Source organism: Nerophis ophidion, linkage group LG20, assembly GCF_033978795.1.
Source record: "Nerophis ophidion isolate RoL-2023_Sa linkage group LG20, RoL_Noph_v1.0, whole genome shotgun sequence".
In the NCBI taxonomy this organism is placed as follows: domain Eukaryota; kingdom Metazoa; phylum Chordata; class Actinopteri; order Syngnathiformes; family Syngnathidae; genus Nerophis; species Nerophis ophidion.
Window position 1 is genome coordinate 10,766,790 of NC_084630.1, and position 15,833 is coordinate 10,782,622.

At 40.1% G+C, this 15,833-nt stretch overlaps 1 protein-coding gene across 2 annotated transcripts in view; it reads left to right on the plus strand.

The window, feature by feature from the left end:
- gne (glucosamine (UDP-N-acetyl)-2-epimerase/N-acetylmannosamine kinase) overlaps positions 1-14,689 on the plus strand; it is a 65,382-nt gene extending 50,693 nt beyond the window's left edge. For both annotated transcript variants that reach the window (XM_061880435.1, XM_061880434.1), the window contains exons 12-14: positions 2,997-3,179; positions 9,390-9,506; positions 13,563-14,689. In XM_061880435.1, coding sequence (XP_061736419.1) covers positions 2,997-3,179; positions 9,390-9,506; positions 13,563-13,798 — 536 coding nt within the window. In that variant the 3' untranslated portion in view covers positions 13,799-14,689. The remainder of the gene's footprint in view (positions 1-2,996; positions 3,180-9,389; positions 9,507-13,562) is intronic.
- The last annotated feature ends 1,144 nt before the right edge of the window (positions 14,690-15,833 follow it).

Sequence of the window (15,833 nt, forward strand, 5' to 3'; positions counted from 1 at the left end):
TGTATCGTCTTAGATCAGGGGTGTCCAAACTTTTTCCACTGAGCGCCGCACACTGAAAAATCAAAGCAAGCGGGGGCCCTTTTCATAATTTTTATTTAATATATGTATAAAAAATATACATTTTGGCCTCCACTCAGTTATGATCCCGATTTTGGCCTCCACTCAGTTATGATCCCGGAAACCCCAAAGGGTTTTGGTCAAAAAAAAATATTAGAAATGTGTCATTATTCAGTATTATTATTTTTATTATTATTCAAGTTTTAAATCTCTAGATCAGGGGTTGGCAACCCATCCATCCATCCATCCATCCATCCATCTTCTTCCGCTTATCCTAGGTTGGGTCGCGGGGGTAACAGCCTAAGCAGGGAAACCCGGACTTCCCTCTCCCCAGCCACTTCGTCTAGCTCTTCCCGGGGGATCCCGAGGCGTTCCCAGGCCAGCCGGGAGATATAGTCTTCCCAACGTGTCCTTGGTCTTCCCCGTGGCCTCCTACCGGTTGGACGTGCCCTAAACACCTCCCTAGGGAGGCGTTCGGGTGGCATCCTGACCAGATGCCCGAACCACCTCATCTGGCTCCTCTCGATGTGAAGGAGCAGCGGCTCTACTTTGAGTTCCTCCCGGATGGCAGAGCTTCTCACCCTAGCTCTAAGGGAGAGACCTGGAAACTCATTTTGGCCGCTTGTACCCGTGATCTTATCCTTTCGGTCATGACCCAAAGCTCATGACCATAGGTGAGGATGGGAACGTAGATCGACCGGTAAATTGAGAGCTTTGCCTTCCGGCTCAGCTCCTTCTTCACCACAACGGATCGGTACAACGTCCGCATTATTGAAGACGCCGCACCGATCCGCCTGTCGAGCTCACGATCCACTCTTCCCTCACTCGTGAACAAGACTCCTAGGTACTTGAACTCCTCCACTTGGGGCAGGGTCTCCTCCCCAACCCGGAGATGACATTCCACCCTTTTCCGGGCGAGAGCCATGGACTCGGACTTGGAGGTGCTGATTCTCATTCCGGTCGCTTCACACTCGGCTGCAAACCGATGCACAAATCTGTCTGGAGCCGCAAAAAATGAAAAGCGGTATATACTGTAAGTCTTGTGGTGACGGTAACACATGACGTAAGTCTCTAAATTACCTATAATAGCTTACTATCAAAATGACTGAGTCGCAGGCTGAAGAAAATCTCCTTTGACAGAAATGTTGAAATTTTATGTATTTATTCTACACATTTTTACAACATTAGAAACCATTAGTAAAACAGGGTGTGATAACTCCTGGAAATGACTGGCTCAGAATGGCCAAAGGTAATGTTTGCTGTGGTCTGGAACAACATGGCACTCAAACAACTATCTGAAATGCACCCAATATTACATAAAGATGATAAGTGAAGTGAATTATATTTATATAGCGCTTTTCTCTAGTGACTCAAAGCGCTTTACATAGTGAAACCCAATATCTAAGTTACATTTAAACCAGTGTGGGTGGCACTGGGAGCAGGTGGGTAAAGTGCCTTGCCCAAGGACACAACGGCAGTGACTAGGATGGCGGAAGCGGGAATCGAACCTGCAACCCTCAAGTTGCTGGCACGGCCACTCTACCAACCGAGCTATGCCGCCCCGATAATGTGTCATGAGACATGCAAAACTAAATTACAAACAAAGAAGGTAAAAGTAAAGGATATTAAATTATCTCAAATATACCTACAAATGAGGCATAGGGATGTAATATGTACATTCAGCTAGCCTAAATAGCATGTTAGCATCGGTTATCTTGCAGTCATGCAGTGACCAAATATGCTTGATAAGTATTCCACACAATTCAATAACACCAACAAAGCTGACATTTGAGCTATCACACACAGTATGAAAGGTTTGGTGGACAAAAAGAGACATTGAATGAGTGGCATAAAATATGTCTTTCTCTGGCATCATTGAAGAAAGTTATACATGTTAACAAACTACGGTGAGTTCATGGAGCAATAAAATTAGTAGGACAAAATGGTGATTGCCAAATACTCTCATCAGAGAATCATGTTTGATACAAACACTGGGGTTTCTAATAATTAAGGAGGTTTGTCTCATGTTGTCCTCCTACAGAAACCCTAATAAAACCAAAATACCCCCCCGCCCGCCACTTTTTTATGTTTTCATGCGTTTTTGGAAAAAGCTCCATGGAGCCACAAGGATAGTGCTAAAGAGGCACATGCGGCTCTGGTGCCGCAGGTTGCAGACCCCTGCTCTAGGTCAACATTAGGGGAAAAAAAATGGAAAAAACACAAAATATGCAATATTTTCACCCAATAACTTTTTTAGGTGGAATATTTGAGATTATATAATTGTAGCCCTAATTTGGGATTTTGATTCATTATTATTTTTTGAGCAATGACACTTAAAAACAAATCACACTAAAATAATTGGGATCCAAAAGTGTCCCGCTCATTTTTTTTACTGTTTACTTTAAGCACCATAATCTCGAGATCAACTTCAGATATATTCGTCAATTTTAAGTTTTATTGTTTTTTATGTTTTGTTTGTTTTAGGCCCTTCTTTTAAAAAAAAACAGTTTTTTATATGGCAAAACACAAAATATGCAACATTTTCCCCCAAAAAATATTTCAAAGTGGAATATTTAACGTGACGTAATCAGAGCCTTGAATAGGTCAATAATTCAAAATGACATTGATTTTGATTCATTATTATTTTATGAAGAAAGAAACAGCCTGCATGGCAGCTTTGTGTTATAAGAGTAAGCATTGCAACAATTTATTGTTACAATTCACCTGTTTGCTCTTTTATACCACTTTTATGTACATTTTTTTCAATTGTATTCTTAAAATGTGCCTTGGGGCCGGTAAAAAATAACTCCCGGGCCGCACTTTGGACACCCCTGTCTTAGATGAAATAGAAAACACAAATAAACGTTGTAATGAATGAATTATGGTTATTGCAGTATGTAGATTTATCCTAATGAATGTCACCTTTTGACTGCGTAAAGGGATTGGAGGAGGAATCATCCAACACAACGAGCTGGTCCATGGCAGCACTTTCTGTGGCGCTGAGCTGGGTCACATAATGGTTTCCTTAGACGGTCCAGAGTGCTCGTGTGGAAGCCGAGGATGCATCGAGGCTTACGCTTCTGGCATGGCCCTGCAGAGAGAGGCCAAAAAACTGATAGATGGTCAGTGACGGGTCCAGTTATGTAATAGTTGGGAATGTGGTTAAGCTAACTGTTATCCTTACATCCTTCCATCCATCCATTTTCTACCGCGTATTCCCTTTTGGGGTCGCGGGGGGCACTGGCGCCTATCTCAGCTACAATCGGGCGGAAGGCGGGGTACACCCTGGACAAGTCGCCACCTCATCGCAGGGCCAACACAGATAGACAGACAACATTCACACTCACATTCACACACTAGGGCCAATTTAGTGTTGCCAATCAACCTATCTTTACATGTGGAAGATTATAACTTTATAACTGCATTTGTTATTCATTATGTGGATATTATAACTTTATAACTGCATTTGCTATTGTTTAATCTAGCAGTTGGTAAGAACACTCAAGGAAGTCCGAATGCCCCCCCAGCAGTATTTTACTAACTTTTTTTCACCTGCAAAAGACCCAAATAGATTTATTTTGCTACATTGTAATGCCCCGTTTTTTTCGTAATCGCTTTCTAAAGGTCAGACAAAAACAAAAATTCAATAAGAAATATAGCAAATCCAATTACCGTATTTCCTTGAATTGCCGCCGGGGCGCTAATTAATTTAAAACCTCTTCTCACTCCTGCGCTTATCAAAGGCATGCAGTACAAATTTGAGTATGATGTAAGCTTGGACCTTAAATCCTACTGATTAGCTCTTAATTTTCTTCCCTTTATGCGATTTCAAATTACCGGTATTGAAATCAGCCTCCTCCGTTTTGAAAATGATGACAGGGGAAGTATCACTTGTGACGTCACGAGTTTGACCAGGCGCTAATTATTTTGCGAAGGTAGTTTGACCCGGCAGTAATTCAAGGCAGGCGCATACTATATGCCCTGCGGCAATTCAAGGAAATACGGTATTAAGTTCCAGGAACCCAAAAATATTAACGCCATTCACATGTTATAGATAATAATATAAGTTGTAAATAGGGTGGCACGATATACAATATGAATAATATGAATTTGGCGATAAAGCTTTTATCATTATATTGTGATAATGCATGTTTTGGACGCATTCTGCGTCCCGCAAATTTGACAGCGACAAGCCAACGAACGCCTCTTCAAGTCAATGTAGCGTTCTTGCTGGCGGCTAACATACCTGCACAGTGCAAAGCCACTTTTAAAGGCCTACTGAAACCCACTACTACCGACCACGCAGTCTGATAGTTTATATATCAATGATGAAATATTAACATTGCAACACATGCCAATACGGCCGGTTTAGGTTAATAAATTGCAATTTTAAATTTCCCGCGGAGTTTCTTGTTGAAAACGTCGCGCAATGATGACGCGTGCGCGTGACGTCACGGACTGTCAGGAAATATTAGCGCAGCACCATTTGCGGCTAAAAGTCGTCTCTTTTCATCGCATTACACAGTATTCTGGACATCTGTGTTGCTGAATCTTTTGCAATTTGTTCAATTAATAATGAAGAAGTCAAAGTAGAAAGATGGCGTTGAGAAACTTTAGCCTTTGGCCACACAAACACACTGTGATTCTTTGTTTAAAATTCCCGGGGGTGAAGCTTTACCATGGATCGGAGCGGTCGAGCTAACATGGATCACGTCTACATGTCGACCGGCAGTTTTCGGTGAGAAAATTGTGGTAAAAAGTCGTCTCTTACCGGAGATCAGCTGAGCTTGCGCCGTCCATACAGCTGCCGTCGACTTCCCTTAGAGACTGACGTCAAGACACCCGTGGACACACCCCTCCGACTATCAGGTACTATTTAATATCACTAAAACATTGGCAACACAATAGAAAGATAAGAGATTTTCCCAGAATTATCCTAGTAAATGTGTCTAAAAACATCTGAATCCGTCCCAATGCAATCGCCTTTTTTTTTTTACTTAATTTTTTTTTTTTTCTAGTCCTTCGCTATCAATATCCACAAATCTTTCATCCTCGCTCAAATAATGGGGAAATTGTCATTTTCTCGGCCCGAATAGCTCTTGCTGCTGGAGGCTCCCGTTAAAAAACAATGTGAGGACGTGAGGAGACCTCACCCTTGTAACGTCATCGTCTGCTACTTCCGGTAAAGGCAAGGCTTTTTTATCAGCACCAAAAGTTGCGAACTTTATCGTGGATGTTCTCTACTAAATCCTTTCAGCAAAAATATTGCAATATCGCGAAATGATCAAGTATGACACGTAGAATGGACCTGCTATCCCCGTTTAAATAAGAAAATCTCATTTCAGTAGGCCTTTAAGTCAGCAATCCCCGCCTCCAAGGCGGCAAATAAACTTAAGTTTCTTACAAATATCATTATCACTGGAGGACGAGGAATAGCTAACCCTGCTAAACTACACAGCACAGCATGATACGCTAACCGCAAGCTAGAGTGCTTGGATGTACACAAAAGTGGGCAGAGTGATAGAAATATTGACAGTAACGATTAGAGTTGGAAAAAATGGTCGATTTTCCGATGCATCAGGATTAGAACGAGATGGATTCTGAATCGATGGACAAATAATCACGTATCGATTATTTACGTACCTTGAAAACTGACGGTTGTAAAATGCCGCATTAATGCTAATGTTTTCTAAACGTTACTTCTAGGTTTGATTCTAACTAACCACTGGGGAGTTATTAGCTCACATCCTTTTAATGTTACATGCTCGCTAGGTTCAATCAATCAATCAATCAATGTTTACTTATATAGCCCTAAATCACTAGTGTCTCAAAGGGCTGCACAAACCACTACGACATCCTCGGTAGGCCCACATAAGGGCAAGGAAAACTCACACCCAGTGGGACGTCGGTGACAATGATGACTATGAGAACCTTAGAGAGGAGGAAAGCAATGGATGTCGAGCGGGTCTAAGATGATACTGTGAAAGTTCAATCCATAATGGATCCAACACAGTCGCGAGAGTCCAGTCCAAAGCGGATCCAACACAGCAGCGAGAGTCCCGTTCACAGCGGAGCCAGCAGGAAACCATCCCAAGCGGAGGCGGATCAGCAGCGCAGAGATGTCCCCAGCCGATACACAGGCAAGCAGTACATGGCCACCGGATCGGACCGGACCCCCTCCACAAGGGAGAGTGGGACATAGAAGAAAAAGAAAAGAAACGGCAGATCAACTGGTCTAAAAAGGGAGTCTATTTAAAGGCTAAAGTATACAAATGAGTTTTAAGGTGAGACTTAAATGCTTCTACTGAGGTGGCATCTCAAACTTTTACCGGGAGGGCATTCCAGAGTACTTGAGCCCGAAATGAAAAAGCTCTATAGCCCGCAGACTTTTTTTGGGCTTTGGGAATCACTAACAAGCCGGAGTCCTTTGAACGCAGATTTCTTGCCGGGACATATGGTACAATACAATCGGCAAGATAGGATGGAGCTAGACCGTTTAGTATTTTATACGTATGTACTAAAACCTTAAAGTCACATCTTAAGTGCACAGGAAGCCAGTGCAGGTGAGCCAGTACAGGCGTAATGTGATCAAACTTTCTTGTTCTTGTCTAAAGTCTAGCAGCCGCTAGTGCAAAAACACAGAGTAGGGACAAGATATGCTAGCCGTGGCGCTGTTCTAGCTTGAGTGCGAAGTAACAAAACAAGAAATAAATAAGTGCTTTGTACTCTTCAACAGAAGGCTAATAGGATCTGTGTTACAGCCGGGAGTAACCAGATGAGAAGAGTAAATTAGCAAGTACATTAATAAATCAGGAGAGAATTATATCGACACTGTGCCAGTGCGACAACACGTCTGTCAGCCATATAAATGAGTTAAAAGATGACACACGTCTTTGAATTTAGGGCGACTGGTTTTAGAAGGCAAAACAAAAAAATCAATGAGGTTTGGACGTTTAGTTTGTCATATAGCTGGCACGTATCTGTCCTCCACATCTATGCTTTTTGCACCAACGTCTAAAACCGGAAATGACGCAACACCACATATATCTGTAGCCAAAAGAGGACACTTTTACACATACTATTAATAATTGATTAAAATGCATTTACAATACAGTATATAATCATAATAATATAAAATACAGTGTCAGAGCAGTACATGGTCATCGGATCGGACCCCCTCCACGAGGGAGAGTGGGACATAGGAGAAAAAGAAAAGAAACGGCAGATCAACTGGTCTAAAAAGGGAGTCTATTTAAAGGCTAGAGTATACAAATGAGTTTTAAGGTGAGACTTAAATGCTTCTACTGAGGTGGCATCTCGAACTTTTACCGGGAGGGCATTCCAGAGTACTGGAGCCCGAAATGAAAACGCTCTATAGCCCGCAGACTTTTTTTGGGCTTTGGGAATCACTAATAAGCCAGAGTCCTTTGAACGCAGATTTCTTGCCGGGACATATGGTACAATACAATCGGCATCTCTGCGCTGCTGATCCGCCTCCGCTTGGGATGGTTTCCTGCTGGCTCCGCTGTGAACGGGTGAACGGGACTCTCGCTGCTGTGTTGGATCCGCTTTGGACTGGACTCTTGCGACTGTGTTGGATCCATTATGGATTGAACTTTCACAGTATCATGTTCGACCCGCTCGACATCCATTGCTTTCCTCCTCTCCAAGGTTCTCATAGTCATCATTGTCACCGACGTCCCACTGGGTGTGAGTTTTCCTTGCCCTTATGTGGGCCTACCGAGGATGTCGTAGTGGTTTGTGCAGCCCTTTGAGACACTAGTGATTTAGGGCTATATAAGTAAACATTGATTGATTGATTGAATATACAAAATTATTAAGTTATTGACAATATAATAAAGATATATAAATAATTAATTTATAATCGAACCGTAGCCCCAGAATCTTAATCAAATCATGAGGTGCCCAAAGATTCCCACTTCTAGAAACGATACCAACTATAGTATCAGTATAGGTCGATGCTACAGCGGTTAAAACCAATTATTGTTATTCGCAAAAAATATTTTTACGTTTTTGTTATTGTTTAAAAACTCAGGAAAAAAGTCCCCGGATAAAGGAAGACTTTTAGAGAAAGAACCAAAGGATTCAGGAAATCGGTGCAAATAGTAGGAAATCATTTAAAAATTTAATCAATGTTGATATTTGACCATGTGTTTTTTTTTCTGATTATAAATGTGATCAAAAATATAATCATTAAATGATCATTTAAATTTTAAGTATCACCATTGGTATGACCAATACTGACGAGGTGACTACTTGGTATTGATACTCCTAATTTGAATATCGACCAAAACTAATGTGAAGTGTCCAAAAACAGGAGAATAAGTGCTAGGTACATTTTATTAGTAGTGCAGATGTTACAGCAGAAAGTAACCAGCCATTAGCAGCAAGTTTACAAGTATAATATTAGTTTTGACAAAAAAATACAACCGGAAATGACACAATGTTACTGCACATGTCTGCAGCCAAATAGGGAGCATTTGTTTACTGTTTTGAAAAAGTTCTATGATCATTTATATACCAAATAATACATTGTGATGTATATTGTTATCACAGGAAGCTGTGATTTTAGATTTTAGGACATATCGCCTATTCCGAGTCGATCATGCAGAAATCAATGTGATGTACATAAAACAATTTGATTTAAATGGATGATAGATAGATAGATAGATAGATAGATAGATAGATAGTACTTTATTTATTCCGTCAGGAGAGTTCCTTCAAGAAAATTACAATTTTCAGCACAATCCCATTCAAGATCAGACAAACATTACAGGGAGACAGAACAGGATCGCTGACGGGTCTGCCGGCTTCCAGCGCCCCTTACAAAAAAGATGACATACAGGTAAACAAGGGGGGGGAAGAAAAAAATAGAAGATCAAAATAAAATTAAAAAATGAATGAGCATTTCAAATCACTTTTACCTTTATTAAATATTCTTGTTTGCAAAAGTGGCAATATGTGGAGTTGTTGGATGGAATAGACACATGGAAGCCACCTTCATACTTTGCTATGAGTTCTTTCTTGAATTCAATAGTGTTTCCCACCTTTTTTGTCAAAATCCTTTCCCTCGCAACTTTCTTTGGCTGCATGGTGGTTTATTTTGCAGTTGCACTTATTTAAACAAAAGCAGTGTGTGGGATTATTTGATAGGCAAATTTTTTGTGGAAATTTTGGTTGAACAGAGGGCGTACGAAAAGCAAGGTACCACAATAAAATGTAGGTAATAAACAAGGCTAACCAATCTGAAAACAGCCAACAAATACAGTACAGTGAAAGAAAATTTACAGAAGTACTGATGTGTGTTTCAGATGAAAAGCTAAAAGTGGAGGGATTGGATATGAAGCTCTCGGAACCCATCACCGCTGCTCACCTCATCAGTGCAGCCAGACTGGGGAACGCCAAAGCTGAAGCTGCTCTCAGCAAAGGTCAGAACATAAAACAAGCACATAAACACAGCAAAGTTCATAAAAACCCAAATATCTCCAATCCTTCAAATTCTCTAATTACAAAAGAACAAGTATATTTTATTTCAAAAAGTTATTTGTGATGTTTATTGATTAATTTTTGTGGGGTGAAAATACCCCAACTACTGAATGTGGATCACATTGACATGTAGTGTAATGTCTCAATATGAAAAGCATTCAGGGCTTAGGTCTTCATTCAACTAAACCAGGGGTCCGCAACCCAAATTGTTGAAAGAGCCATATTGGACCAAAAGTACAAAGAAAAAAATCTGTCTGGAGCCGCAAAAAATTAAAAACCTCATATAAGTCTTGTAATGAAGGCAACACAAACGCTGGCGCAAATCTTTGTTGACAGAAATGTTGCATTTAAAAAAAAAAAATCTACACATTTTTGCAACATTGGAAATCATTAGTAAAGCTTTTCACATGATGAGATAACTTCTGGAAAAGACTGGCTCAGAAAGCCAAAGGTTTAGATGTGGTTTTTCAAGTTAAAGGAAACGGCATAATGTCTTCTTCTAATGGATTTATTACAATCTTTGCAAGCCGGGTAACGTTTGCTGTAGTCTGGAACAACATGGTACACAAACAACTATGAGAAATGCAGCCAATATTACATACTGATGTGTCATGAGACATGCAAGTATAAATGAAATACACAGAGGACATAAGTAAAGGAAATTAAATGAACTCAAATATGCAAACCCCGTTTCCATATGAGTTGGGAACTTGTGTTAGATGTAAATATAAACGGGATACAATGATTTGCAAATCCTTTTCAACCCATATTCAGTTGAATGCACTACAAAGACAAGATATTTGATGTTCAAACTCATAAACTTTATTTTTTTTTTTGCAAATAATAAATAACTTAGAATTTCATGGCTGCAACACGTGCCAAAGTAGTTGGGAAAGGACATGTTCACCACTGTGTTACATCACATTTTCTTTTAACAACACTCAATAAACGTTTGGGAGCTGAGGAAACTAATTGTTGAAGCTTTGAAAGTGGAATTCTTTCCCATTCTTGTTTTATGTGGAGCTTCAGTCGTTCAACAGTCCGGGGTCTCCGCTGTCGTATTTTACTCTTCATAATGCGCAACACATTTTCGATGGGAGACAGGTCCGGACTGCAGGCGGGCCAGGAAAGTACCCGCACTCTTTTTTTACGAAGCTACGCTGTTGTAACACTTGTCTTGCTGAAATAAGCAGGGGCGTCCATGATAACGTTGCTTGGATGACAACATATCTTGCTCCAAAACCTTTATGTACCTTTCAGCATTAATGGTGCCTTCACAGATGTGTAAGTTACCCATGCCTTGGGCACTAATACACCCCCATACCATCACAGATATTGGCTTTTCAACTTTGCGCCTACAACAATCCGAATGATTATTTTCCTCTTTGTTCTGGAGGACACCACATCCTCTGTTTCCAAAAATAATTTGAAATGTGGACTCGTCAGACCACAGAACACCTTTCCACTTTGCATCAGTCCATCTTAGATGAGCTTGGGCCCAGCCAAGCCGGCGGCATTTCAGGATATTGTTGATAAATGGGTTTGGCTTTGCATAGTAAAGTTTTAACTTGCACTTACAGATGTAGCGACCAATTGTAGTCACTGATAGTGGTTTTATGAAGTGTTCCTGAGCCCATGGGGTGATATCCTTTACACACTGATGTCGGTTTTTGATGCAGTACCGCCTGAGGGATCAAAAGTCTGTAATATCATCGCTTACGTGCAGTGATTTCTCTAGATTTTCTGAACTTTTTGATGATTTTACGGACCGTAGATGGTAAAATCCCTAAATTCCTTGCAATAGCTTGTTGAAAAATGTTGTTCTAAAACTGTTCAACAATTTGCTTACAAAGTGGTGACCCTCACCCCATCCTTCTTTGTGAATAACTTAGCGTTTCATGGAAGCTGCTTTCATACCCAATCATGGCACCCACCTGTTCCCAATTAGCCTGCACACCTGTGCGATGTTCCAAATAAGTGTTTGATGAGCATTCCTCAACTTTATCAGTATTTATTGCCACCTTTCCCAACTTCTTTGTCACGTGTTGCTGGCATCAAATTCTAAAGTTAATGATAATTCGCAAAAAAATATTTATCAGTTTGAACATCAAATATGTTGTCTTTGGAGCATATTCAACTGAATATGGGTTGAAAATGATTTGCAAATCATTGTATTTTGTTTATATTTACATCTAACACAATTTCCCAACTCACATGGAAACAGGGTTTGTACCTACAAACGAAGCATTTGATTGATTGATTGATACTTTTATTTGTAAATTGCACAGTACAGTACATATTCCGTACAATTGACCACTAAATGGTAACACCCGAATAAGTTTTTCAACTTGTTTAAGTCGGGGTCCATGCATAATGATGCAATATGTACATACAGCTAGCCTAAACAGCATGTTAGCCTCGATTAGCTTGCAGTCATGGATTGACCAAATATGCCTGATAAGCACTCCAGTAAATCAATAAAATTAACAAAGTTCACCTTTGTGCATTCACACACAGCATAAAAAGTTTGGTGGACAAAATGAGACAAAGAAGGAGTGGCATAAAACATATCTTTCTGTGGCAGCATCGTAGAAAGTTGTACATGTAAACAAACCACAATGAGTTCAATGGTCGCTGAAAAAGTTGGACAAAACAGCGCTTGCCAAATACTCTCATCAGTGAAGCATAACATAAACAGTGGGATTTCTAACAATTAGGAAGGTTTGTGTCATTTCTTTTCTACTACAGAAAATATATTATTTTCTTCTTCTTTTTCTATTTTCACACATCTCTGAAAGGGGTCCAGGGAGCCACTAAGGCGCCGCTAATGAGCCGCATGCGGCTCCAGAGCCACGGTGGCTGACCCCCAAATTAAATCTATTGTTGCTGGAAATGTAACTGATTATAAACAACTTGCATAAAGAGCAAACTAGCAATCAAAAATAGTATTTTAACCTTCCTCTTGTGTTAGCTTTCTGTTACCATCTCTTATGTTAACGGGTCGGTTTTGACCCATGTTTTAAATCAGCTGTAAAATACACTAAAAACAATTACCTATCATCCAATTTGTTTCTCATCTCTTGGTTACCTTGTTAGGCTTCCTTAATCCTTGAAAATATTGGTTTTAATATTTTTGGTTTGGGCCATTGGGCCTTATTTTGTCAGTATACCCGTCTATTTCAATTTTTAAAAATGGTAAAACGAACCTCAAGAGAATCATATAAATAAAAAAAGGTTGTTGTGTTACCTAACTATTACTAAGGGGTATTAGAACACATCTCTTGAATAAATGTGTTTTGTTTATTTTTTCATTTTAAGAATTTTAACTATAGTAACATATATGGTGTTACGGGTCAATTTCGACCCATATATATTTACTTCAAGAAAAAGGCCAAAAAGTATTTTTTGCAGCAACAGAAATCCAACATCAAACAAACAACCAATCAAGCAAATGAAACCAAGAGAAATAGATTACTAGTTCCAAAACTAATAAAAAAACAAAATCAGAGTGGCAAAAAGTGACACTTTTAGTGTCCGTCTTTTGTTTGTTTTTGTACAGGATAACAAGGTAAAATGAGAATCCACTAAAGCTCACAAGATTGGGAGAGGAGCTGGCTGTCAGTGTGTTCAGTTTTGGCTCTTATCATTGCTTTATCATCTTATTTTTATAACCGGGTCGAAACCGACCCTAACAACACCAAGGGCATAATTTCTACCAGAGCATTTTATAATTTAGTGAAAAAAATTAAAATGTTTTATTTTGTTGACAAAGAGGTTCCTGACAAAGTCAAAAAGCTTTGATGCAAAAAAATAAATGTATGTGGTGTTTTTATGCATTTAAAAACTAAAACGGGTCGGTGCCGACCCTAACACAAGACGAAGGTTAATATGAGAGCGAAAAAACCCACTGAAAAATTCAGTTGCCTTTTTTAGGAGCAATACAGCATCACTTCTTTATTGCTGCATTAAACTAGTTTCATTTATGCTTCTTTTTGCAGCTTCCACAGCACTGGGGGTTGGCATCATCAACATCCTGCACACGATCAACCCCTCACTGGTAATCCTATCTGGTGTCTTGGCCTCGTTTTACCAAGACCCTGTGAAGCGCATTATCTCCAGCAGAGCCCTCTTACCTGCCCAGAACACCAAAGTGGTCGCATCAGACTTGGAAGAACCTGCTTTGCTTGGAGCAGCTAGTATGGTATTAGACTATGCTACAAGACGGATTTATTAGCGGGTAAATATATTCTGTGCCATGACATCAAAACGAAAATCCTACAAAGAACCTTATTGTCGCACCTTGTTCACTCTCCATCTGGATATGGGAACATAAATTGGCAAATCTGCTTGTTTTCTTTTTGTTGTAGTTGTGTTCACATGAAAATAATTCCTCGGTATCCTCAGCCAAATGTCCTGATTCCAGCAGAGATACTCTTTTATTGTGTCAATAGGGTCCCTTGTGCAATCCATGTTATTATGTTCTTATTTCGGAGAAAATGCAAGTCGTTTTTTGGCTTAAGTCAGACAACAAATTGCTGTCCTTCATGTTATAAGAACAGATCACTTTTGACCAAAATGTTTTGAAAGACTGCTCTTTATTTTTTCCTTAGCTTATTGTTTAACCTTTCTGCAGGTTTTGTTTATGCCTTACTGTGATAAGGGCGATTGACACGATTTTATGTTATATTTATATGTATATTCTTATCAATCATTGTGCACAATTTAGGGTAAAATATATTGATGTTCAAGTTAGTAGTCTCAAAGACTTTTAGCGATAATCAAGGAATCATAGACTGAACACTGTTGTGACTGAAACCAGATGTACTACTTCTGCAGCTATATTGAAGGTATGTTTGCAGCTCTACACATTGTATGTATCATACTTAAAATGTGCTTCCACCTATTTTTGTTTCTTTGGTTTATGAATGACTGCGACACATCCACATTTGAAACGTGTTTCTACCTCCAAGGCAGCAACTTAATGTTTCGTCATTGACACAGAGATAGAATATGATATCAAGGAAGGAAAGTAAACAGCTCATTGACTATACCACCTGTGCCGTGACCTATTTTATATTATGTTAAAAATGAAATTTGGGTTAAATAAAACTTAAAATGTTTGAGATATGTTGTGTGGCGTTCTTGACTGTTAACGTACATCTAATAGGGCCGTGCGCTGAGTTTGCCTAGTATAAAAATTACCTGCTTTTTTTTTTTAAACGAAAAAAAATGTTGTTTTAAATGTGTCCACTGGATGTCACAATAGCAATTCTGTTAGGCAAGCAGGAGATACACAGTAAAGGGTGACTCTGGCTCCTCCTCTTCGACCCACATGAAACCTAAAACCTGCCGTTTTATGTCTTCTGCTTCGAATACATCGGTATTTGGCACCCTAACTCCCCCAAAATGTCTGTCAAACATGAGAAAAGTGAAATTAACCCTTTTGAATAGTTTTTACCTCCGTTTTTTACAGTTTGTTGAATTACCACTGGATTGATCGGTGGACATGACTAAGGAGGTAGTTGATACCGAGAAGAGTTTAATCCTATCCATCCATCCATCCATCATCTTCCGCTTATCCGAGGTCGGGTCGCGGGGGCAACAGCCTAAGCAGGGAAACCCAGACTTCCCTCTCCCCAGCCACTTCGTCTAGCTCTTCCCGGGGGATCCCGAGGCGATCCCAGGCCAGCCGGGAGACATAGTCTTCCCAACGTGTCCTGGGTCTTCCCCGTGGCCTCCTACCGGTTGGACGTGCCCTAAACACCTCCCTAGGGAGGCGTTCGGGTGGCATCCTGACCAGATGCCCGAACCACCTCATCTGGCTCCTCTCGATTTGGGACGTTTGGGAACTGAGGAAACTAATTGTTGAAGCTTTGAAAGTGGAATTCTTTCCCATTCTTGTTTTATGTAGAGCTTCAGTCGTATTTTACGTTTCATAATGCGCCACACATTTTCGATGGGAGATATGTCTGGACTGCAGGCGGGCCAGGAAAGTAGCCGCACTCTTTTACTACGAAGCCATGCTGTTTTAACACGTGGCTTGGCCTTGTTTTGCTGAAATAAGCAGGGGCGTCCATGATAACGTTGCTTTGATGAAAACATATGTTGCTCCAAAACCTGTATGGACCATTCAGCATTAATGGTGCCTTCACAGATGTGTAAGTTACCCATGCCTTGGGCACTAATACACCCCCATACCATCACAGATGCTGGCTTCTGAACGTTGTGCCTACAACAATCCGAATGGTTATTTTCCTCCTTGTTCTGGA